At 38.9% G+C, this 26,193-nt stretch overlaps 3 protein-coding genes across 7 annotated transcripts in view; 1 reads left to right on the forward strand and 2 right to left on the reverse strand.

Moving 5' to 3' along the window:
- LOC116249548 (eIF-2-alpha kinase GCN2) overlaps positions 1–6,630 on the reverse strand; it is a 41,382-nt gene extending 34,752 nt beyond the window's left edge. For 2 of the 5 annotated variants that reach the window (XR_007573016.1, XM_031622672.2), the window contains exons 1-5: positions 6,246–6,630; positions 5,802–5,981; positions 5,514–5,585; positions 4,846–4,905; positions 4,633–4,738 (exon numbers count right to left, since the gene is read on the reverse strand). Coding sequence is in view for 3 of the 5 variants with exons in the window: in XM_031622672.2 (XP_031478532.1) it covers positions 4,633–4,738; positions 4,846–4,905; positions 5,514–5,585; positions 5,802–5,981; positions 6,246–6,373 (546 nt within the window). In the remaining 2 variants the exon portion in view is untranslated. Of the gene's footprint in view, positions 1–4,632; positions 4,739–4,845; positions 4,906–5,513; positions 5,586–5,801; positions 5,982–6,245 lie in introns of those variants that run through there. The other 3 variants (XM_031622668.2, XM_031622667.2, XM_031622669.2) reach the window with 2 other exon arrangements.
- Positions 6,631–8,161: 1,531 nt separating this feature from the next.
- Positions 8,162–14,905, forward strand: LOC116250782 (uncharacterized). Its single transcript, XM_031624714.2, has 4 exons — positions 8,162–8,546; positions 11,093–11,643; positions 12,043–12,954; positions 14,101–14,905. The coding sequence occupies exons 1-4, from the start codon at positions 8,397–8,399 to the stop codon at positions 14,366–14,368; spliced, it is 1,881 nt and encodes a 626-aa protein (XP_031480574.1). The 5' UTR covers positions 8,162–8,396; the 3' UTR covers positions 14,369–14,905.
- Positions 14,906–18,672: 3,767 nt separating this feature from the next.
- Positions 18,673–24,333, reverse strand: LOC116249573 (probable V-type proton ATPase subunit d). The gene is made up of 10 exons (XM_031622710.2): positions 24,001–24,333; positions 22,283–22,403; positions 21,923–22,030; positions 21,717–21,819; positions 20,966–21,046; positions 20,751–20,836; positions 20,484–20,543; positions 20,345–20,393; positions 19,300–19,434; positions 18,673–19,099 (listed from the first exon to the last, which is right to left on the reverse strand). The coding sequence occupies exons 1-10, from the start codon at positions 24,179–24,181 to the stop codon at positions 18,968–18,970; spliced, it is 1,056 nt and encodes a 351-aa protein (XP_031478570.1). The 5' UTR covers positions 24,182–24,333; the 3' UTR covers positions 18,673–18,967.
- Between the last annotated feature and the right edge of the window lie 1,860 nt (positions 24,334–26,193).

The raw sequence follows: 26,193 nt of genomic DNA on the forward strand, positions 1-26,193 counted from the left end.
TCAATTTTGAAATCCAACAAGAAACTGATTTTTTTTTCATGTAAATACTGGACCTTAAGCTAACCAGACCCAGCGTCCAAGTCGAGACCAAACAGACATAACTGAGCAGTGAATAGAGACACAGCTGAACAATAAAAGTGTTTCATTAAACAATTTTGAAACCTGACAAGAAACTGACTTTTTTTCATGTAAGCACTGGACCTTAAGCTAACCAAACATAGAGTGCAAGTCTGAGACCAAACAGGCATAAGCCGCATAACTGAACAATGAATAGAGAGACAGCTGGCTGCTGAAGAATAAAGCCTTTCATTATGGTAACTATGACCTAGTGTGCATGCTATATTTATGCATACGATTGTCATTTTCTTTATATAATTGAGGGCTTTACTGTCACCCTTAATGTTTAGTAACCTGCATATATTCAAAGGAAATTAGGTAAAGTCCTACACATTGGAGCCATGACTTTATAACCAAGATATATTAACAGGATTAGGCCACATCCTCCACACTGAAAACGTGACTCTTGTACAGCCCTTTCTCTTCCTTCTCAACCTTCTCTTCAAAGAAAGATTATGGCAGCTGACCTCCCCAAATCTAACATGATACCAGAGTCAGGCTTCATGCAATGTATGTGATTTCTTCCATAAGTATGCGTACACAAGCCTACAACAAGTCAAAAAATTCTTCCCACCAATCCGTTATCTTTCTTCTATTCTTCACAACTTTTCTTCAATTTCTCACTAAGCATTTGTGGCAATACAACCCCCATTGCAGATTAGTTTCCAGAATACCAAGTATGCTTCATATTCTCTCGGTGATCACTTTGTAATTGGGTTTCCAAAACTCTAAAAAATCCAGATTTATCTCTCCAAATCTAGTGTCAGAATTACAAACCTCAAATCATCCAAAAAACCCAACCCTAATTTGTTCTTCTTTTGTTCTTCAATTGCACAAACTCTAACTTGTTAGACAATAAGGTATTTAGTCAACGGTCTATCGCAGCATTGTGTCTCTCATAACTTATTGTATGTAATCTAATGTAATGATTGTGAAAATTGTTACTATACACATTATAACTAGTTAGAGGGGTGTAATGCCGCATTGACATGTATCGTACAAATGGGGCTGCATTATACAATATGGTATCATATCATGTGATACAGATGCGGTGAAAAGGAGAAAAAGGACAAAGGACCGGAATCCTCTTTTCCATTTTGGGGTATAAAACCCCCCATCAGACTTGAATTTTTAACCCTCTTAGAAGTTCTATCTGAGGAAGCTCCTTTTGTTTTGATGAAGAAAATGTTGACTTACAACTAAATTTGTTCAGGAAAATCGACTAGTCGCTGAAGAAAGGGAGGTTAGATTTTTTTTTTTTTTTTTAGCTATAACAACCTATTTCTACCAGTGAAAGGTACTGATAATGAGATGTTATTCAGCTTCTCATTTTTTTCCTATTGATGGTAGGCATAAGACCCAATGCAGCTAGGAGAGAACAAAAACAAAAGGGATGATGCATGTAGGAGGTAGCTTTAGCAAAAGGAGAAAAGGTAGAACAGATAATAGATCTTATAGCAGAGCAACTAGTGGCAGATTGACTACTCCTTCCTCAAAGAAGTTTTTCCTTCTCAAACAATTCCACATCTTCAACATGATATTCAAACAGCTCTGACTCATTTGGCAGAACAGGCAAATAAAACAACGGAAGACAGGCCTATGATGCATGCATTTCATTTTCAAGCCATGGCAGATGTAGTTATTTCTATAGGTCTTGGAAATAAACAACCTTTTGTTTTCAGTTGAACGAAAAACTTTTGAGACAAATGTTAAAGAAGAAAGAACATATTCTGATAGATTAACATTGAGTTGGAGAGGAACATGCTACAATGTCCTAGAAGATGGATGGACAGACACGAGGAGAATAACATTGATGAATTTTCTTGTAACTGTCCTAAAAGAATTACATTTTCATGATTTATCAACTTGCATAGACAACCAATGTTATCCTTCATGTTTTTTATAAGGTCGTGGAAGAAATAAGATCTGAGAATGTTGTACAGTTTACCACTAATAATGCAGCAAGTTATAAAGTTATACATGGAATGTGCACTTAAGTATGGGTCATTCTTTTGGACTCCATAAGCTACTCATTGTGTCAATCTTGTTTGACAAACTTGGCAAGGGAATAGATGAAATCAACTATTGATCAATGACAAGAGACCACAAAATATACATATTATTATGCTTATGTCTTAATTCTAATAAGAAAATTTAACATGACTCCCCTTCCCTCTTCGTCACTTTGTCCCTCTCTCTCTCCCTACTTCAATTTCTATCCCTCTCTCCCGATTTCCCTCCCTTCCTCTCTCAGTCTCTATCTTTGTCAGTCTTTGTCCCTATTGCTTACCCTCCCTCTGTGTCACACCCTCTCTATGTCTCAATCATCCTCCCTCTCGTAATCACTCTCTTTTGTTTGTTCACATTTTTTGTATATTTAATACGTTAGCATTATTAGGTTATAAATTATTATTTGAATTTTAAAATTCATGAATGTGTTATATGTCAATTTGTAACACCCCAGAAGTTTAGTCTCGTATCGAAGATTGTGAATGATCTTCAAGGGCTTATAAAGGGGGGCCATTAATGAGATGATTGTCATGGTTCCTACCCTTTTTCTGGTTAGGACCGAAGCTGCTAGGGGCCGGGTTGGGATCTGTCGAACCAGGGGCCCGAACTCAGGAGTGGGTCGGGTTGTTACAGTGGTATCAGAGCCGGTTCAACACTCGGACCTGAGGTCCCACACGCGCGGACGCGTGTGCCTTAAAGGGAGTGGATTGTAACACCCCAGAAGTTTAATCTTGTATCGAAGATTGGATCTTCAAGGGCTTATAAAGGGGGGTCATTAATGAGATGATTGTCCTGGTTCCTAGCCTTTTTTTGGTTAGGGACGAAACTGCTGGGGGGTGGGTTGGGATCCGTCGAACCAAGGGCCTGAGGTCAGGAGTGGGTCGGGTTGTTACACAATTTCTGTGATATAGATACAAAAGCTATATCAAGAGATTTAATAGACACAGGAAGAAAGTCCCCAAAGAAGCAAAGTGCAGAAGGAACTATGAGCACATAAAAAACTAATGCACTAAGGCACAAGGTAAGGCTGAAAAATGCTTCAAAAGAAGCATGAGTCAGTAAGGACCAAAAAGCCCTTTAAATAGATATACAAGGATGCCTTTTGGCTTCCAATGGCTAGAACAGCTGTAACAAAAAGAAAATAAAGAAAAACAGAAAAACATAGAAAAATACCAAAGAAAAAAAATTACAAAACGGAAAAGAATAAAAATAGCTCTTATGTTTAAACTATATATATATATATATATATATATATATATATATATATATATATATGCATATCATATGATCCACAATTGCTAAACACTATGCAGTTGATCTCATATACGTATAGCAATTGTGTAATATGACAATATATATACTTCATGCACTTATGTAAACTTTAACACTGCCATACACTATAGTGTCCCCACATCCAAGTTTTCTAAAAATGCTTTGCACCTGCACTCACACCATGCTCTTGGGATAGTCATTTTGGTCAACTGTATTCATTCTTTTATTAAGGTCGTATCAGTCAATCTCACTCCAACATCCAGTTTGCATCTTGATTTTTATTACAAAAGGCTTCCAAGTGCACGTCCATGGGACAATTGGATGTCCATAAAGTGTATCAACGAAAGTTTCTCTCTCAACACTCAAAAACATGGTTCCTCCAAATGCTCTCTTAAATCTTGATCATTCATTATTTATTTTTAGAAGTACATTTACAACTATTGTTTCAATATATATAGATGACATCATGACATAATTTTCATAGTCAATTCAAGTGAAGAAGCCAAGATTGTCAAAAGACTTTTCGGGCCAAAATTTTAAGATGAAGGATCGTGTAGACTTGAGATATTTTTTTGACATTGAGATTGATAAATGATGACATTTTAACTCTGAACCAACATAAATATGCTCCTCAATTTGGAGGCATTGCATTAATTGCACATAACGTTTTGTGATCTTAAACAAAACTATGTCACATTCTCCACACGGGACCCATGAGTCTTGCGCAGGCCTTTCTCTCCCCGAACTTAACATGACCAACATTCTCAAGACAGCATGTCTCTAAACAATGATCAGCAAAATCTTACGCTGTATTCATGCAGTGTTATAGCAATTCGATGCACGTGTAGCCATGTCATAGCCATATCCCATGTCCACATGTTAACAAATGCTATGAACCACCAACAAGCCTAATCCATGTGTCCATGAAAGATACACTTGAGAGTTGCTCGAGTTTAAGTATAGCAGACAAATTTTCTGGTCATTCACAATAATGCCTATATTTAGAGCTTCTTTTGACTAAAGACATTGAGGTGTCTTAAGAGGATCAGTTAGATGAGAAGTGACTGTGCAGCTCTCTTAGAAATGCTTGACTTGCATAGTGAAAACAAATAGGGATTGCTCAACTGACTATTTGTGATTAATACGACGGCATTGCCCGAACAACTGCAAATATCATGTGGCTTTCATATGTTAATTTTGTGCTTGCTTGTTAGTTATAATTCATTCCTTTACCTGATCAAGGAGGATCGAAAGAAGGTGTTCTGTATCATCCTTTGATAAGCCCTTTTCTGGTATAACCTGCAATTTGGGACACTTGTAGGGGTATCCAGGTAGACACCTTCCATGAACCATAGTATGAAGAACTTATAGTAAATAAGGGTGGCACTGACAAGCCGAAAAGCAAATCCCCTGAGCCAATTAAATAGATTGGAGATGCATACGAACCTTATAATAAGATTTGCCAACATATTTGGATTAAAAGAATCGAACTCGGCGGAGTGAGGCCTGAAGGAAATGGAATGCAACAAAAGGCTCGTATGATGTTAACTATTAAGAAGTCAACACTCAAGAAAAAAAAAATACGTATCTACCATTTTTTCGGAAAGAAAAATCAAATTAGCAGACTCTCAGCTTCTAACTGGGACTACCTTTTGCAGCAAAACTCAAGTTAAAGTTTGTGTCCCAGTTTTTTGCATGTTCATTTGTGCTGACCTAGTGCATAGAACTGAACTTTTCAACATAACAAGCTTGCTTTCTGGGCTGGAAATTCATTCCGTGTATTAGTTGCATAGCATAGAGAACTATGTTCTACCAAAAATAGAAGCAGACACCCAAAGGACTCCGTTAAGAATGCTTGTGGCTTGGTTTCTATAGAGTGTCAGGAGGACTTCTGATTGACTTAAAAAGTACAACCAAGGAATACTTAAACGTGTCCAAAGATGATTGTCCTGTTAGCCAAGAACATCCGCCTTCGGCATCCCAGCCAAAACATCAAGACACCTTAAGTGGTACTCTTATTCATGGTTTCAGTTATTTAGTTCTGCTAACCAATCATCAGGCAAAGAATCGCCAAAAAAAAAATGATTAAAACAACTAAAAATTAGATCCAATACCTCAGACTGACAATGCACTGGGTGTAAGGAGTCTCCGAAACAAGCTTGAAGTCGTCTTGGAATATTGCATGCCTAAATAAACGAGCGTGATCAGTTCTGTTGCCCATATTATCAGTTTACGAGCAAGGAGGTGTATGGATGCACCAGGAATTGTCATGAACTTGCATTGCATGACGTAAAGCACGATCCAGTCTTCTGATAAATGGTCACATCCAAACAACCCCGGACAGGACTATTTCAACAACAACGAAACCGTATCGATACTGAAACCAAGAAAAAAATCCTTACATGGCCGTCAATTCCTCAGTGAGGACCTCTCCATCGCCACCTTCATGTGAGTGGTCCCTCGAGGAGCTCCTACCCTTGCCCTTTCTCCCACCAGATACGCCACCACGCTTCTTCTTCTTGGAGCCATGAACCTGCGAAGTCTCCGAACCAATCTCGGAGTCTTCCCAGACTGCCGACAGCCTGAACAAATAAGGAACACCATTTCAACATGAAACTTGTTCTTCTTCTTGTTTGGATAAACTCGTGGATCAAGAAAATTGCAATAACCAATCTTTCGCTAACTTTATAGAATGAACTAATGACCCCATTTGCAGTAATATATGCATTTGATTGTGCTCAAGAAACCACCAAAGCAGACACGCCCACTCAATCAGCGAAAGTGGAATAAAGGAACAAAAAGTTGCAAGCAGTGAAGTAAGACTGCTGGAAGCAAGTGTTCCGTACTGAGGCGCGGATTGCTTGGCAACAGAGTCGTCATCTTCATCGAGTTGCTCCCGATCCCTGCCCTTGTTTCTCCTCCCATCCGACGCGCCGGAGCCCCGCTTCTTCTTCCTCTTCGAGTTACGTCCCATGTATGCCTCCCTGTCTTCCCGACGCCTCCGATCTCATGCTTCTGCCAATCAATCACGGCCTCTCTCTCTCTCTCCACCCAATAAGAAGCTTCCTCTGCTCCTTTCCGTCCCTTCCCGCTTGCTGAAACGGTTCAAGAAAAAGCAGGGGAAAAGTTGTGGAAGGCCACGATGGCGAGCGAAAGCCTCCGCGGTGCCTACTCACTAGTCACTATTGCTTGGGCACGAGAACGGCGTCCTGCGTGGTCCGCCCAACATTTTGGGTGTATTTGCAGGGGAGTGGAAGTGGAACCCGCGACATATCGGTTCTCGTATTGCCATGAAATCCACAGCCCACGAACAAAAAGTTTGTCAAAGACATTGGTGTTTTTACCGAGGCCGATTGCCGTGATAGGTGGTAATATACATAATATAGGTTATGTTGTATTATATTATTGTGGTATAAATGTGGCTTTGTATATACGATTTTATAGCTTAGTAGTATAGTTTAGCATAATATGGTTTGTTAATGTAGTGTACTGATAACATATAGTCATTGTACGATTGTATGTACTAACATAATACGTGCCGTAGTATTATTTATTAGCATAGCATAAGATTATCATAGTCATTATTCAATTGTATTAACATTAACCTAGTGAAAACTAGTAGCATAGTATGTAAAGCATAATATTACACAATTTAACTATTGTATTATTAATGAATTTGCTTACCGTTTATGTCGCCATAAGATGCACCATCCTTTCTTGCATCGCTTTTAATTAATATGCTCATTTTGTATGCGTTGCCATTGACAATGAAATTGCCCTTCAACTTACATTCTATAAGATGCATTTTTGTTTCTCGCGTCGCAGTTAATGTGCTGTTTTCATATAAAAAATTGCTCGCCCTAGTTATATCGCTATATACGCATTGATCTTTTTTGTATATGGTTTTCTAATTGACTGGTTTATAACTGTCGTTAATATGTGTTTATATGCACATATGCATCATCATGGATAAATTGTGCATTCCTTGCATAGGTGTTAACCTGAATGCTCTTGTTTGAATGCACATCTATTGATAATAACTGTTCATCATGGTTATATCGTTACAATGAAAAGCTTATCAAGTGCATATTAGGTCCAACACTGAAATAAAGATTGAGTGATGGACATCCTCAGAAGAGATTCTCTCCTTTTTCTTCTCTTGGGCACCTTTGAAACCTATGTAGAAGGTGGTGCACCCATCAAGTAAAGTGTCGCACATCCATTATTTGCATAACAAAAAATATGCATCTACAATATTGAAATCGACTATTGAACTTTCACCAACCTACCAATCCAACCAACTAAACTAGACATGCCTAGGCATGTAATAAAGAATTAAAGATATAATCAATGCCCCATCGGAAAAACCGCCAAATTTGTCTTGAAGTATGCAAATGCAGTCTACAATGAACACAACCCAAAGTTCAGATCTTATTCTTATGTTCCGTTTATTACCACATACTATTTGTTTTGATTTCTTTATTGCCTCTTGGTATTGGTCTCACAATGCTAACTTATTACATGTACTTGAATCCCAAAGCCACTCACATATGCAGACTTGGTGAACTTCATCTTTATCAAGGCCATACGAGGACCCTTCTCATACTTCTCATGGGGTTCTGGACCCAACGTAGGCTCACTGAAACCATGTAATTCCATTTAAATTAGTTAGCATATTAATTTTTTTAATGTGTCATTTAAAGCGCTACATTATTTCTCTCCGTGTGGATGCAAGTGACAAACAAGACGTCTTGTAAGAGGGAGGATGGGAAATGCGGCTCAGCCGACAGCAAATCAAACACGAGTCCAGGTGTCCGGTAGATATAATAGGTACGGGCCATTACTGATGCCGTCGGACCGGCCATTGCCTGTGCCGTTAAGGATCAGCACTCAGCAGAAATCCGCGCCGTTGCTGCTGCTGGAGCCACGAGAAACCCTAATCTGAGTTTTTCTACCTTGCTGCTTGTATCACAGATAATAAATTATTCTTCGTCTCCATGTCCGCCCGGATGCTCAGGAGGTTCCTTGCCGATCAGGAGCAGAAAGAAAAGAACCCCGCCGACTCGAAGCAGGAAGAGCACGATGACTCCGATTCCCCTGTCCAGTGCGCGCCTTCTGGAAACCCCTTCGATCTTCTTGACGATCAGGTCCGTGGCAGCTTCCAACAAATTTATTTTCGAATCGATCGATCGTGGTTTTCCTGTCCTATATGTTTTGCGACTTCCTATGCTTTATTCCAGATAAGGTTTTCTGGAATTTCTCTGTCTTGTGTCATCGTTTCCCAGGTTTGTGGGCCTGAATTGAGGGATACGAAACTATACCTTCTCGCTGACGATCTGAGTTGCGTGTTGCCTGAATTTTTGAATGGAAACTGAATTACTTCATATAAGTTATATTATTGAATGAACTAAATCTTCATTTTGGTGGTGGTTTGCTGGTTGGTTGGAAAATTAGCTTTTGGCCCATCTTCATTTAAAACTTTTCGTGCCTAAGATGAAAATGAGTTGAAGGTGTTTCTCGAATACCTTGATAGTTTTAGGCAAAGGCAAAATTGCAGGTTTTATGGAGTTTACAACTATTTCAGGCCTAATAACCCTCTTGTACATTCAAATAGCACGGGGTCCCATATTGGTTGCACTTAGCGATCACGTTAACAGCGGAACGACCAAATATATTCAGCTATTTTGAAGTTCTATGATAACTTTGTTGTTAAAAGCGTTAGGTGCAACCTAGCTGATGAGTTGAGCCTAAAGCCTAGCCGCGACTAGGCATATTGAGTGGAAAATAGAATATTAGAGACCTGTGAGCATGCCTAGCTTAGTTAGGACTTAGGAGTATGGATTAAACATATCAGTCCATCATCAAATTTGTAAATTTGGAGATGTAGAACGTAATAGACAGGATCCTTAATATAATAATATAGAATTCTTGACTCAGCTTATTGACGAAGGTGAGTTGCTGGTGTCTTGATTTAGGGATGATGATAAACTCTTGATTTTATTCTAAGGTGTCAAAGCCTGTCTGGTAAACTTTTTTATATGTAGAAGACCTTTTATTATAATTGTTTTGCAGTATGCTTGTACTTGATTTGATTTCCAGTGGGTAAAGAGCTGATAAAATGATTATTATGGAGATTGGGCAAGTCCATGACAACATAGTATGTCTTCAGTGATGTATGTGCAAATAAGCAACATACTATTCAGGTTTTAAAATTTTTGATGCCTGAAATGCATTTGATAGATCGATGGAATTAGCATATGTACGCATCTTGATAGATGCTGCAACAGTTAGGCAAGTGTATCGACTCATGCAGAATTCAGGTGTTGGTATGCATCGACTTTTGTATGATAGAAGAAAATTTTTAGTTGTCCATGTGTATGACCTGCAGATGTATATGATGCCTCTGTTGTGAGCTACTAAGCATGTATTGTGCTCAGGTTCTCAAGAGCTATTATGCGTAAGTTACGTAAAAGGGTCTTCATTTGGATAGTACTTGAGAAAACAATTAGTATAATACTTAAAAAGTTGTTTCCTTAATCAAGTCATTTCTGCCCCTGTTTTTTAAGTCAAAGGCCCAAGCTCGTTGTCACCTAGGCACGACTAACTGAACCTAGCCAACTGGCTAGGCATTTTCAACAGGCGGGTTTCTCAGGCATGTAAGAAACATTTACAAAGAAGGTAGAATAACACTAGATCTTTTTAGTCACTCATATCACAGATTCAGAGATTGGTATGTATCATGTTGCTTTTGGCCCGATTAAATTAGCTTCTTGATGTAAAGTAGTAACTATTTACTATGTAACTCGGTGGTGGAAGATTACTAACTCTTGGCTTTGCATAAGGACTGCAGATCATATGGTGATGAACAAAACCTTTCAGTTGGAAGTATTCATACACTTTGTGCAGTGCTTACAACAAATACTAGATTAGTTGGCGCATGGGAATTTTAATGGGAGAAATGATTGCAACGTACTCAAACATATGTACAAAATGCTTAAGCATTCTCGTGGGCACAATTCAAGTATACAACCTCAATCGCCTGAACATAGTCAATATCTGCTTTTTTGTTATGATGCTTTTGAATCCCTGAAATACAGCAGTCAGCAAATAATTTATATTAACACTGTAAATGATTTATGATTTGTCTGAATATAGTGCATTCAGTATGTAAACTATCAAAATAAACACAGTATGTTGGGGGCTGGCCACATCAAATAATAGCGTTATGAGAAGACCAAAAGGCAGAGGTTAGGCTGACCATTCACTTTGGCAGGTAAAGAGGCTGAGTTTAAGTTGACCAGTGATGGCCAAAGCTGGAAAGCTGGAAATATGCACTACTAAACCCTTTAAAGTTTAAACATCTACATATGCTTTATAGAAATTGAACACGGACAACATGTTTGGATGGTTCACAGGGCTCAGCGCCCACTATTTGCTTTGCCATCCATGGTCGACCAACGCTGAATAAGCCATAATCTCTCCTTCACCCTCCCTCTCTCCATCTCTCTCTCTCTAGTGTGTTTTTAGTGGTCTTGTTTGGGCTTAAGTGAATTGTTTGGGTTAAGAACCATGAACAGATCTGGCCTGACTCAGTTTTTGAACAACCATATGTTTTCCTTGACATCTGTTGGTTTATGAATATGGTGATGGGATAAATATGAATGTTTTTGATGGTTGTTTTTTTGATATACAGGAGGATGAACCTGGAGTTTCTCATGAATTTGTTGCACATGATGATGTGGAACAGACTGTATCTAGCGAAAGCTTTTCTAGAACCACTGCTGGTAACCGCAAAACCAAGAAGAAAAAGAAACAGAGTAAAGTAAACCCAGTTTCAACCAAAAGCAAACAAGATAAGGACGTTGATATTCTTTTAAAGGAGTTATCAATGGATAGAACATCCCAGCAGTTTGATCTCTCTAATGATCAGGTTCAATCTGAGATGTCCAAATCATGCAGTTCCAATGTCAAGGTCGACTGCAAGAAGCAACATTCATTAATACTATCTGTAGAGCCCAAATTTCTAAAAGCTGAAAATGAACTAAGAAGGATATTTGGTTCTAAAGTTGTTAGCTCCTTCGAGAATAGCTATGCTGGTGTCCCAAGGCACGTGCATGGAGGAAGGCGTGGAAGCCATAGTCATCGCAAAACAATTCTTGTTGCGCCATCAAACCATTGGCCTCATTGGGATGGATCACTATCTATGGATCTTTTGGAAACAAAAGATGGAGAACATTTTTTCAGGTAAGTTTAGTCTGCGATATCTATATGCAAGTGTCTGTCTAGCTGGGGCACCTTGTCTAATCTAGTAATCTGGTTTTTATTCAAGTATAAACTCAACTTGCAGTTAATGGGGTAGTGTTTTGATGTCTGCAAACCTTAAATATTGCTTATGCATAAGTTTGTTTGCATGTTTCCAGGGGGCACCCTACTTCTCCCTGTAACCTAGGAAATTCACCCCTTTCCTGGGAAATCTTAGTGCCATTCATTTCTGTGTTCTGCTGTCAGATATCATAGAAATAGAAGAAGGATTCCATTCTTTATTTTTTTTCTACCTAGGTTCCACAAATATGAGTTGATGAAACTTTTTCCATTGACATTGTGACTCAGGATTCTGTATCCTTTTTGGTTTCTCTTTTGCAGATATACACATTCATCTTCTTACGAGCATGCACAACAAATATTTGAAGCTGCAAAAGCTGCACATGATATTAATACTATTGCTAGGATCTTACTCCATCATCCATATCACATCGAATCGCTTTTGACCATTGCTGATGTTTTGAAGTTCTCAGGAGAACATCAATCATCTGCTGATGCTATTGGGAAGTGCTTATATGCATTAGAATGTGCGTGGCACTCATTATTCAATCCTATGCAAGGTAATTGCCGCTTGAAATATAGCCATGATACAAATAAGCCGGTATTTATAGTCCTTTTCCAGCACATGCAGAATTTGAATCGTCGGGGATGTCATCGTTCTGCTCTTGAGGTTTGCAAACTGCTGCTTTCTTTAGATCCTGATGATCCAATGGGTGCACTCTTTTGCATTGATTACTTCTCCCTACGAGCAGAGGAGTATGATTGGCTAGAAAAGTTCGTGGATGTGTATAAAAGTGACAATTCTCTTTGGTTATTTCCTAATTTCTCATACTCACTTCCGATCTGTCGTTTCTATCTTGAGCAAAATGGCACTTCTAAAGGACTTAACAAGGTGACTGAGAAGGCGACGTCTGATGATCTTATGGAGCAAGCTTTGATGCTTCATCCTCTGATACTAAAAAAACTAGTTGCAAAGGCACCTCTCAAGGATGTTGCATGGACAAGAATACTTAAACATTCATTTTTTTCTTCGTGCGAAGCTGGAAGCCCTTCCTTAGAGCATCTAATCAATATTTATGTTGAACGAAATTTTATTATGTGGAGGATTCCAGATTTGCAGAAGCTCTTGAAAGAGGCTGCTTTATGTGTAATTGAGTCTGTGGATCAAAAAAAGAGTGATGCCAAGGATTGGGCTTGTGTCAGGCAAGAGGCCTTTTCATCTGATAGAAATGAGTAAGTTGGCTGCTATTCTCTCTCCCTCTCTCTGTCACACACACACACACACACACGTGCGCTTGTGTGCGTGCATGAACTTATACATCAGTACTATTAGCACAGACAAATGTCACCATGGAAAAGTACACTTTTAAGTTTTTTTGCAGTAAGTGTGCTTTTTATCTTAGAAAACTTCTGCTTTGTTTTACCATACTGTGTAGCCATTTTCGAAAGTTATGGTATGGTGGGATTTCTCTGAAGGGTGTAACTTCTATTTCTTAAGAAAGCAAAATTCTAAATGTTGTGGAAACATGTCCTGTAGGACTTAGCTTTTCCACAGACGCGTGACCTTTTGGCACTTGGATGGATAACATGGTTAAAAGCTGTAATAGTTTCAATATATATGGGCATTTAGGCGGTAGAGGTACAGAAACTTGCACTTGTTACCTTGAGCACTTCATACAGAATAACACAGATGGTTGAGGAAGAAAATTTTCCTGCTATGAAGCTTGCCACAGTTCACTTATCCATAAACTTGCTCATTTGTGCTAGTCTCTACTTGATACAAACCCTCTCCTCTGACTCCCAAATAATGGTAGTCCAACTGAGGGTGGCATAACTTTTCCCCTCCCCAAATCTTATCCATCATTATTGTGGAGGTTTATTCTCGATGTTGAGGGAGGGATGGTTGATAACTTGCCTCTTGGGTGATTGATTTCATTCTCTTTGTCTTCTTAATTCTCATGTGCTCCTGAAATTCCTGGTGAATATCATTATTTATTCTCCATCCATGTATTTTCCAGGTTTTTTAATTCTGTCAGCTTTGTGATTTTTTGGAATAAATTTCAATTATGATATTAAGCAGTTATGTCGAAATTGGTGTGGGGCCAATTCGGATTAGGAGCGTTTCAATTCAATACATATCCAAATTCAGTTGTGAGACGTTGTATACTTTGTTGATTTATTATTATTTTTTGTATTTAAGTTTTTCTTATTTTGGAATATGTCTTGCTTTTTAAATTAAAAAATCATAACTTAATTTGGTTTGGTTTAGGACTGGTCCTGATTCGAATTATGCTGACTCTTAAAAAGTGGTTCAGTTTAATAACTGACTTAACAACAACATTTATTTGGTAGTAAGTTTACTCTATTTCATCATTGCAGGTACTCGCACTTGTTGGTTTCAGACTTCTCAGACTCGGTCCCAACAATTCCACCTGATGATTTGCGTCAGTTTATGATTGATCCACGTGCCTTGCTTGTTGACAACAATGCAGAACAAGTTCAGGCTGCTGCTGGTGGAATGGTGCCTCGAGAGGTCTTGAACCGCAATCCAGTAATGGTTTTCTTGGAATCCATGCTTCCATGGATTACTTACGATTCTGCTGGAGATGCTGATGCTGCTGGAGAACACCACCAAGATGGTGACTAGGAATCTGCGTGTTCTGATGAGGTGATGGTAATACATTACATTTGCGTTTTTGCCGTCATGCGGTGATGGTGAGATATCAATTTGAAGAAAATCGACAATAGCAGAGCATTGATGTTTTTTTTGTGGATTTCCAACGAGGGAGAAGTGAACCACCAGATCATACGCATACAGAAGAGGGATAGGACAGCATGCCTATGCCGACCATACACGGCAGTCTGGAAGATGGCAGTTTTAGCACATGGATTGTCGGCATAGTTCAATGCTCAAATAGGTTTCTATTGATTAATTGAAAGGGAAAAATAAAAGCATACTTCAGTTTGCCATTGCTGTGGAGAATGCTAGCTCGCTTGCTAAGCCTTTTCTTTGGGACGACGATGTATGATTAAGCTCTCACGACATGTATAATATCATCCTAAACCCACATCTAGGTCAATGTTTTCCAAGTTTACCTCTGTTAAGTGTTAACTTTATTTGGCAGGCCATAAAAAACCGAGTGACTCCTTTCTGGGATTATATTGAATGTATTTTCATGATTAATGTTGCTGGCTTTGATTCATGACTTGTTGAAAGTGTTGTCGGAGTCGATTTTCGGAAGGGGATCTTGTTGCAACTATAACAAAGAATTAAGCTGTATTGGCCATGTCAAATTGGAAATAATGGTCTATATTGAATTTTAGGGTGAGTAGGCCATTGGTGCCAGTCATGTTTATCCAGCTGTATAACGGGTTTTGTGGGGCCAGTGACAAGCTCTGTGTCCCCAAATGGTGGTTAAAAGGAGGGAGAAGGGCCCTGTTAAAAAGAACGGTACCCCTTTATAAAATAAAACTAAACGTATGTTGGCCCTTCGTTTGGGGAATTCTTTCCCTAGAAGTAGTGCCAGAAACTAGTAACCTCATGCTTTGAGATCTTGTTCTTTCCTGCGCCCGAGCAAGCTTCAGTTCCAAGTGGAAGTGCACAAGCTCAAATTCAAACCACATGTTTTGATTAACTCTAGTAAAAGGTATCTTAACATTTTCAAACATGACATTCTCTATGGCAACTCCTGTCATCTCTTTTGAGTTTTAAACAGTAGTTAACAAGGATATAGGGTTTTAGGTGCATCCCGTTTGGAGTTGTTAGGCTAAAGTTCTTGAAAATAGGGATATCATTGGCCAAATTGGCACTGGAATATCTGATTTATCAGATATTTACATATTAAGATTGACTTTTGGACTTAACTACGAAAGGAAAAGAAAGTTTATATCATACCAGAACCAGATTTTTAGATACACAATCTGAGTCCGACTTCTAAACTCACAATCAATTCAATATCCGACTTCTAATGCAACGCCCAATTTGAACCGTATTATAATATGGTAAAAACTGACTTTCAAAAGTTTTGGTTATTTTATATAGAATATTTATTGAAAATGAAATATGTATATGAATCTGAATATGGACGGATATTTATTTAAAACCAAACCCGTGTTTCAATTGAACGTCATTTTTCAAATCTGAATTCAATCTAATTTCTCAATAGGATGTTAAACTCTTTTCCATATTAGATTTTCTTAAAGCAGTTTGGTCGATATCCATTAACATCTCTACTTGAAATGGTATTATTTCATAAGTTTTGGATGACAATAAGGTAGCAGAGGGCTACTCTACTTATTAAATTTATTTCATCTAAATCTTATCTGTTGCTTATTCCTGTGAAATCCTACAAAGTTTACTCTGACGTCCAACATGAAGCATGATCGTTTTGACGACTCCTGCCAACTAGCTAAAGCTAATGCCAATGGTGCGGTGGGATGGGTTTTGGGCCTTTTGGCTGTCATCCGGATAGTTACGATTCAATTCCCAAGCACAGTTTTTTGAAAAAACCATTATCAGGATTGGAAATGACGTGCATAGGGGTTTTCTACCACTATTCCTACAATGAATTGAGTGTTTAAAACATCTGATTCAGTGAACAGATGATCAAGCTAATTTGTAGATTTACATAATTTGCTTAATAAACAAGAAGTTTTTGATCACATCCTTTCGATGTATGAGAAGAAAAATCAAGGGCATAAACAATGAATACCTCACAGTGCATTGAAACTTCGTGAGTTAGGAAATTGTGATTTTATTTCTTTAAAATAAGATGACGATTCTTAAAAAGAAACCTTGTCACAAGCTTTTTCTATATCAGTAGATCATGTAAAACAGCTGTATTTTAGGTTGGAGCACACATTGTTGGTTTGACATCTTCCAAGGGCTTCTTTAGAAATAATCATGCAGATGTCATACACATGTTTGGTAAGTAATTTAGTTTTAGAAGTTCAAAAAATTTAAACCAGGTAGACTTAGGAAGAAAGAGAGTTTATCGAAGAGTATATGAAATATACAGATTAATTACATACAGAGATTACATAAACATTCAATCGATTTAGTTGATATTTTGCAAGGTAACATGCCTTTTGAAAAAGATAAATCACAACCAGTGCTTTGATTTCAAAAAATAATTTTACATGTGACATGTTTTGATTCATGAAGAGATTTTTTTCATGTTCACTCAGTCCACATATTTAACGAGTGATATATATGAAGAGCACCTACCGGGCGTAGGAAGTCGAGCTGATAGCAGATGGGGGCGACTCAAGCCAACAAATGAAGTTTGTGGAGACATGTGAACCACTACTTCTGCGCCCATCATTTGATCTAGAGATGGCCTTCTTCTTTGTTTTTTCCTGGACGGCGGCTTCGAAGCTTGTTCCGACTGGCTGCTTCGATCTGTGGTTTTATTTTAAGATGTCAGCAGACCATGTGCTTTGTAACGAAGGATGGAACACACTGATGCGAAGGGGTGGTAGGGAAAAAATTCATGCAGGGTCATCTTCAACCTCAGACGGTGGGCTCAGCTTTCAGTGGGTGCATCCCTGGAAATGGAACCCTGATTTTTCACGGTACTAGATGTGACGCCCGCCGTCGAAAGGAAGGCTGACCGTTGTCACGGGATTTTTTTTGCCTTTTGGGGCATTGCTCTCTGAATAAAAGATGCACTGATCTAATTAAGGCTGCTCGAGGACGGTCATTGAATAGGAATTTGTGCGTTTAAAACCACGATTCGGCACGCCTTCTTGGCTGCACTTGCACCCAAACTGATCCATGCGTACTTCGTGGCGGTTGAAGAGAACCAGAAATGTTGGGAAGTGTGGCTCGGCTTAAATCCTTGAATTTGAAGGTTTAATCTCTAACGTGCAGTTAGGGATATAAGCAATCTCTATATAAGCAATCTCGTGAAGAGCCTTTTTACAATTTTACTTATCATATTCTAATTCATGTAGGCCATAAACTGTAGATGCACGGGCTCTCTGGTTGATGGGTATACCATTTTCAGATGGGTATACTGTTTTCTACTAGGTCCTCAAACAACCATAGACCCAGGAAGTGAAAAGACGAAGCTTTGGCCTCATTAGAGTATCTTCCCCCAATTCCACTTATCAAATTCTATATAATAAGATACTTATTTTCTAGAACTGAATTCAGATCTGACTAGCATAAGAAACAAAGTTTATACTTAAACAAGTCAGATCTTTAGTGGGTTCCTAGCTAAATATATAACTTTGATTTGGACTCAATTATGAAAATTCACACCAATCCTGAATCCAGTTAATGACTGGATTATTTTTGCTAATTCCACCTAAATAAATTTGGAATTGGATATATCCTTTTCACTTGTGTCCTTCCGTGCAGCGTATCAGCCTTCTCTATCCTTTTCCTTTGGGTAGCAAACGTTGAACTTAAGCTACAAAATGCACCCGACCATTGGCTTTGTCAGCTTGAAAGTTGAAAGTTTTGATCAAACCCCAGTGGGAGCTCACCCTCTGTAAAGCCAAAGGAGTGAACTTCCCCAGCCAAGAACTCCAACTTGAAAAATAATTGGAATATGGGAAAGAAGGTTTGCACCCTCTCAATCACCATGTCCATGGCAGGAGAAACACAAGGACGATCCACGTTGAAGGAGGCTAATGACAAGTTTAGTATGATAGAACAGAACCTTGTCACAGCATGCGGTCTCGAATGCGTAGGACACATTCTACGTCATTTTCACAGGGGTCCTTACCTCACACTCAGTTTGCACCCACCAGTGGGCGCCACCACGACCAAGTGCTGATAAGCGCGTTCCGCCTCTTCAAAACGCATATAAAACATAGACTTCAACATTCTGATGAACGACTGGAGCAACCTCAGACCCAGTTAAAAAAGAACGCCTGTTTGAATCCATGACGGCACCAGCAACAATTTTTGAAATGAAAGCACCCACAAGACCAACATGTACCTAAAAGCAAGACAAAGGGGTTCGCGAGGATCGTGTATTACATAAGACCGTGGCGGTAGCTTACATACAGATGTTACAGTGATTCAATCACTTTTTCATCTTGACAGACAAAAGTGCCCCCCTTTTGGAATACTGGGGAACCATTCGAACATTATTTTCCAACTCCCAGTGACATATAATCTTATTAGGGCAAGAAAAATAATTTACAGCTCTAACATGTTTTGCATAAGCATAGGTGCTACTCTGCAACTTCCGACGATGACACAAAAGGCACAAATTCATAGACTGCATTCTATCTAGAAAATGAAAACAACGCTGTCATGAACTCTGGATTTTTGGTTCTGCGCAACGCACTCTGAGATCCACATCAAGTTCCTGATTTCCTGTTCCCTCAGCCTCATATATGCAAAGAAAACTCCATAGTGAAACTGCAAAAAGAACATTACATCAAGATTTTATACATAAAATGACACAATTGAGACCAACAACGAGACCATATAAAGATGTTTGTACTTTCCCAAGTTAGTAAGATCCCAGTACGGTTCAAATTCAATTCAACCTACTTTGTCAAGAACCTTTCTATGTTGACACAAATGATCAGTTTGCTTTAGAAAACAAATGAGATCACCTGTTGCTCAAATGCCAAACAAAGCCTCTTCACCTCTTCCTCATAAAACGCTTTGTCAAGCAATTGGCTCTCCCCATATGAGATCTTTGCAAAGATGGACTGATATGGTGGATACTTCTCCATGGCAGATCGAACCTATAAAATTGCACAACAGACATTAACAGAGATCGACAGCAAATGCCCTTGAACAAAAATGAAGCATTCTACAAAACGGATCACCAATCCCATACAGCACAAACACTCCAGGAGCAAAATGAAAAGGCTAATATTATCAACAGACAGTTAACTAGTCTAACCATTCAATTCAGGTCAGTCCTGCTACTGCAGTTGGTTTTGAGTCTTGACTATAGCTATAAAATAAAAGGTTCAAATGTACCAGGACCTTGGTCCAAGTCATGGTTATTATTATTAGCTTGTATTGATTTTAAAATACTTCCCGTTTCCTGTTATGTTTTCAATTATTTTTTACTTGTTTCTTTTAAAAAAGTTACTAAAAAATTTATTGTCTCGTAACTTCTTTATTATACTACAGCTTGGGATATTATTTCCCACTATCTTATTCAGAAAAAACACATCTTGAAGAAAATACTACTAAAAACCTCAGGGTGTCTTTGATTTTCTGGGTAAATTACTCCAGATGCCCAGTACGTCTGGGTCATACACCACACGATCAAACAACAAAAACAAATCCTAGACAAGTTCTTCAAGTTCATGCGTAGATTGCATGGACTGTTGGATCTTGAGGGGCCCCAGGTCTCCAACGGAAAATCCTAAAAAAGTTATACAGGATTAAGCTACCGTGAAGAAAAGAAAACTGAGTGTGTTAGAAACTAATCAAAAGGTGTTGAGATTGATGTTAGTGATTATTGTCCACAAAATACAATCAATATACTTTAGATCCAGGGTTGGAACAATTCACGCATGCTATTCAAGAGAAGGCTCAAGTATAGTCATGCATAAAATATTTAGCCCCAGACGAGGATGCAGGTGCAGGATCCTGCATGAAGAACCACACTTCTCTGTGGGAAAGTTCCAAAAGTTTTACCTGGTCAATATCCTCGCAGACAGCAAGCTCTTCATGGCCATAAGGGTACCTTTCAAGAAAAAGAATACCTACTTAAATGAAAGTTCATATTGAAAAAAACAAAAAAAACAAAGTTATGATAAAGAATGCTGATTCTTACAGTAAACCAAAATTGGAATAAAGTTTACGACGGTCATCTCTTGTCAATTCAGTGCCAATACTGCAATGCCACAGGTCCAACGAAAATCAAGTCATTTGAACTGGTTGTGGAACACAATAACAAAATCACACAGCCAAACAACACTTAACATAGAGAGGTTAGAAACAGAAGTTGAGAGAAGTTCCTAGCTTGACCTACAACATACAGCTCTGTGAGTTTGTCTCTCTCTATGAGTACAAATGATTGTCATGTAAACAGTTCACTGACCTATTGATTGTGATGTTAACAGCCCTTCTATCTGCTTCAAATGCCAAAAGGTCGGACATGATTTCAGCTGTTGCACCACCCAAATTCTGCTAAACAGTATTTTGTTTTACTTAGCAAAAGTCAAATGAGAGAGAAGGAGAGTGAGCAAGAGGGAGGAGGGGGAGAGTCGCGCGCGCGCGAGAGAGAGAGAGAGAGAGAGAGAGAGAGAGAGAGACCTTACAAAACCTATAGAAATCTTCAAGGTAAGCCTTGTAAAGTGTATTTCTCATTATTTCAATGTTCATGTCATCCAAGTCCTACAGAATAACAAAAGGTTGACTAATATGAAACAAACAAATCCATGTTATTGGATCAAGAACTCATAATGAAGAATTTAATACTCTGAATAGCAACAACCTAAAAAAGAAGTCGATCACTAACAGAGCACTGGTCCTTCGAGAAAACTATTAAAATAACAGTCTAAAAAGATATATAAAGAGAAGCAACAAAATACAGAAAAGAAAGATGGAAAACAGGATCCACATCCTTTCAGGTAACATAATATAAAAAATAAGGTGGTGGAAAGTGGACCAATTCTTGTTAACCTTGTTTTTAAAATGCCAAGCATTTTTAGCATCTCCCTCTCTAAATTTCAGTTGGGCACGGTTCGAAGAATGTTTTATATATTCAAATAAATGCCATAAATTAATACCCTTCAAGCATGTGTATATGGCAATCTTGCAGTTCAAAAAATTGCCGTATAAGACCTTCTAAAAAAGTGTCCAAAGAATCTGGAACCCTTATCATATTAATGGAAAAAAAATGGGACTTCAATTTCTCTCAGACTGATAAGCATAAGAATATGTGTTTACAGTAAAATTTATAACAATTAGACAAAATTCTGGACATGACCAGATAATTCAGGAACGGCCATTTGCATGTGTCCAATCACTAAGTCACAAATATCAGGAGACATGTAAATGATACCTCTGATGTGATGCATTCAGAAAAATAGGGAGCCAATGGTGTATCGACAAGAACCAGTCTATACAAGTCACGCATATTCTGAGCAACTGCAAGGCTGGCAATACTGAGATATAAACCACAATTAGCTCGGTCAGAATCGATTGGATAGAAGTGAAGGCAGCAAAGTGTAATGTGATCAGATCTTAAGATACATGATATATAAATACCTGTCAAACATGCCAAGAGGATGGCATTTTTCTAACAATTCATGAACATCTCTCTCATGCAGTGTGCCAGTCACAATAAGAACAACATTATCAATCATGTGGCCATACCTGAAATTGATAAAAGAGATTGCTTCCTATTAAATGCAAAACTAATAAAACCATGAGACCAACTAGAAGAAGTGCAAGAAAAAGATTGCACAAGCTAATTATGATGAGTATGGGCACATTTAAGCCTCAGCTGAGCTCTGAGAAAACTGATCTGCAGTTTATCCAACATTTATACTTGGACTGATTGAAAAATGGTTTCAATGCCACTTAAAGATACCAAGGCTATGAGTTTGTCAAATCAACAAGACATACGTGATATACTCAAGGAAGGTTGACAAAGGCTCCGTGGCTTGGCATAGCATATGTTTGTATTCATCCACCAGCTTCAGTGTGCATTTCTCCACTATAGTTGTCGTGTGCAATGGGGAAGGCTCTGCAAGAATCGACCAGTATGAATTTTAGCAAGGAAGAAAAAGATGGAGGCCAACGAACCCAACATAAAAGAAAAGTATGAAGCATCGGTCAGAGGGAACTGCAGCTTCTAAAAGACCAGTGCTATGATAAACAAAATTTGGTATCAAATTTCTAAGCTTGCTTGAATGCGGGTCGCCCAACACTTCCAATACTACTACAATTTTTTCTTGTTTTCATGCATTTGAAGCTCTGTTTGCTGATACATATTTGTGAATACAAATTGGCCAATAAATGAGTTAATGTATACACTCATATGGCCCCAAAGCTGGATAGCCTTACAAAATGTAAGCCAAACACATGTTACATAACAAAGGGACCAAAGATGCTAAGTGCTAACAACCGACTGGCATATGAGACATTTTACTTTGCTACTACACCAGAACGTGTGGTGAATCGCAATCAATAAAACAATGATCCCAGACACACAATAATCACAATCCACGCTTCTATATCTCAGCAGGTCCAATGATTATATTTCCACGTAATCATCATTAAGAGGCTTGCACAAATTACATGGCAACAAGGATTTACTATATGGATCCCAACCCTAAGCTGCACCTTGAGGATCAAGAAGGTTACAAAAGAAAACACGTTAACATACTTATTGGGCTTGTGGGGGGAACCTAAAGCCATTGCAGTTGTTCATTGGCCATGAGTTAATCTCAAGTTCTGTCCCTGAGTCACTCAATAGGACAGATGAATCAGCTGCAGAAGATAGAAAACCTTATGTAGCTCATCATTGGGAAAGAAATCAAAGAGCACTTGAAGAAAGAACATCAGTATTTCTACTTAACATCTGCAGATTCAGAATGTAATGATGTTACGTCCTAATGTTAACTTGTTTCCTCATGTATCTACTTGCTACCTTTTTGTCTTGAGGCCCAGACAGGAATAAATCTGATGAGTCCATTCGAAAAAAATCTCACTGAAGCAAACCGAGCCAACGTCAAATGTCCATATGCGCACCCGTAGTAAACCAAGGATATACAACCTTATAAAAAGTCAATAGATCCATAAACTATTACCAGAACCCAACAATACTGTTCTATGACTCCATCAGAATGGATCAAGCCTCGCCCAAAAAACTCAAATATCCTACGTAATGAATGATCATGCCACCCAGCACATATCACAAGTCAAACAATGTTCCAAACATGGCACACAAAAAATAAACACAACATGAAATCATAAACCTAGATTCAGAGAAGGAAGCACAAAAGAAACAATTCATACCACAAGATCACATAAATCTGAACAGAAAAAAAAAACGCAGATCTTCACGGAAGTACAAAACGGTGATACAAGGATTTCCCATTCTAAACAACACCCAGAGGGAAAAGATACCACAGAAGGAATTGCCACGGAAACCGCATCAATCAAAGCCACTAACATAATTTGCACCAGATATTAATGAGATAGAAAGAAAAACTCCTGATGACGACAAAAAGAAAAAAAGTTTCATGAATGCGGACATGCCCCAAGAAATTCGACGCTTTGGAATTTCCCCAATAGATGAAGAAGATGATGGGAGAGGGTGTTTGGCTTTGGTTACCCACCATTCTGCAGGTAGGGGCCATACTCTGTGGCGGAGAGGTGCATCTTGATGTCATCGAGGTTTTCACACTGGCAGAGATTGTTGTAATCGGCGGCGGTGAGCAATCCCGACCGGTAGCCCCTTACGACGGCTTCCAAGAACCCGTCGTGGATGTTGAACGTCAACGCCTCGAAGCCGTACATTTTCTTCCCCGCTTCGATTCCGACCGAGCTCTCGACCGATCAATCGATCAACAGAGAGCGACACAGACGCAAGGGCGATGGGAGGAGAGATCCCAATGACGATAGAGAGAGAGAGAGAGAGACCGCAGGAAAGAAGGCTCGCAGCGGGTTGGCTACTAGTTTGGATCCGGATACGGGAAGTCGAAGCAGAACCAAGTCACCAACGTCCATCACAGTGAGTAAGCACGTCCATGAGTCGGATTTATCTAACTGCTAAGAGAAACCCGAAATCCAATTAGTAAGGTTTTAATCAGCAGATTAGGATCCATTGCTCATCCCAGTCTTTCAGGCCAAACCTGACTTGGAACAGAATTGGGTCAGATCCGAATCCCCATCAAGTCCAAACCGTTTACATTTTCATTTCTGTGGGCAGCAGAATATTGCGCCGTTTACTTTTTTGTCACACCCAACACTTGAAGAACCAGGATTTACTTTTTTTTGTTTTTTTATAATGGGGAAAGAATAATATAATAAATGCAATTATAGAATTAACATAGGTTGGTTCCATTTGACGTAAAAGACCCCAAATCCATATTATCCGATTCAATAAGCTTTATTATGTTTCTGAACATAACACCTATGGGGAAATAATATGAAGTTCTGCTGACACAGTATATCGTTCAAGCTGTTCAACCGGTGTGCTTATATAAGCCCTAAACCATAACAAGTGCTACATCTATGCTTACGCATAAATATTTTCAAATTCTTTGCCAAAAGTTGACCTTTTTAGGAATACTTTTCAATCAATCATTTGGTCCATACGACCTATCAATGTTCATTCTATGCTAGAAATGCTGCTGGAACCTGCCATTCTTCCTAGAAGTGCTGCTGCCCCTAATCCTATCCTTCTCCAATTTGTTCACAACTTGTTCATCTTCAATAAGCCAACTAAAAAGTGGAAGACTGGACTATTACCAAAGAAATGAATCATGAAGTGTAGAGCTCAGGACCCCAGAGGCATAGGGAATGTGGGGAGGCATTCGGGCTTCTTTTTTGGGCGGTAAGTTGTTAACCTCCTCTTCACCTAGAATCATGCAAGTGTGGCGATGTTGGCTGCCAAAAGTAGATTTCTCAATACTGTTTGGTTGGTGCAACTCATCAGAATAAAATCTCTCTCTGTACAGAGCCATTGGACTAATAGAGTAAGAAAAGACTGATTTCTGGGTGCTGAAGGGCTTGTTGCAATAGAACTAGATTCAAACTAAAAATAACTACAGGTGGAGGCTGGTAACCGGCTGCCAAGTAAGAACATGGCAAAAGCCATGGACTGAAGTGATTTTAGGCTTCACCTCTATAATTTGGCTTGACAGAACGCCCAATCATCCAGGAACTCCTTGCAGTCCAAGCGAACCACAGCATTCTTTTGAATGTGCCAAGGCAAGAGGGCTTAAAAGGGTGCATCAACATCAGCAACAGGGAAGAAGCCCTTCTTTCCAGACCCAAGTGAAGCTGGTGTTTTAACTTTTAAAACAGTTGCAGGGAGGGATTCAAGCTAGCCAGAATCCAAAAGAGCGGCAGAAATGAATTCTGTCCTTGGAGTGTGTCAGAGTTCTCCCCTGATCCTTGGCTTAACAGAACGGATGTAGAGGGAGTGTTTTCTATTCCGGTGCTTGCTAAGTTTGAATTTCCTTTGTTTTCTCGCTGGAATTCCATGATATTTTCTATAACAGTTCTGTTACTTTTGGGTAATAAAAAGGGAAATGGCCTCCGTCACAGCAGGTTTGCACCAACTGTAAGCAAGCACCAACATAGCCTGTATAATCTTTTTGGGGAACAATCATTCTAGGATGTGCTAGTAGCGCGACAAGGAGTAGTGCTCGCCCTGACTTTGATTTTGTGTCTTAAATTATCCTTTACTGCAAAAATGAAGGGGGAAAGAGAGAAGGCTAGAGAAAACCATTTTTTTAATATTTTCCTGAAAGGAACCCAGCTTTCGGTTAAATAACAAAATACGTATAAATTTTCTTTTGTGT

The sequence above is a fragment of the Nymphaea colorata genome, chromosome 3, assembly GCF_008831285.2.
Source record: "Nymphaea colorata isolate Beijing-Zhang1983 chromosome 3, ASM883128v2, whole genome shotgun sequence".
Classification (NCBI taxonomy): domain Eukaryota; kingdom Viridiplantae; phylum Streptophyta; class Magnoliopsida; order Nymphaeales; family Nymphaeaceae; genus Nymphaea; species Nymphaea colorata.

What these genes read in the sequence shown, in the direction of transcription:
- LOC116250782 (XM_031624714.2), top strand. Translation starts at nt 8,397, where the DNA reads ATGTCCGCCCGGATGCTCAGGAGGTTCCTTGCCGATCAGGAGCAGAAA. An exon ending in GATGGAGAACATTTTTTCAG is followed by an intron (nt 11,644 to 12,042) that starts GTAAGTTTAGTC and finishes TCTCTTTTGCAG; the next exon opens with ATATACACATTCATCTTCTT. An exon ending in TTTTCATCTGATAGAAATGA is followed by an intron (nt 12,955 to 14,100) that starts GTAAGTTGGCTG and finishes TCATCATTGCAG; the next exon opens with GTACTCGCACTTGTTGGTTT.
- LOC116249573 (XM_031622710.2), bottom strand. Translation starts at nt 24,181, where the DNA reads ATGTACGGCTTCGAGGCGTTGACGTTCAACATCCACGACGGGTTCTTG. An exon ending in ACCTTCCTTGAGTATATCAC is followed by an intron (nt 22,031 to 22,282) that starts GTATGTCTTGTT and finishes TATCAATTTCAG; the next exon opens with GTATGGCCACATGATTGATA. An exon ending in CTGAATGCATCACATCAGAG is followed by an intron (nt 21,047 to 21,716) that starts GTATCATTTACA and finishes GTTATTCTGTAG; the next exon opens with GACTTGGATGACATGAACAT.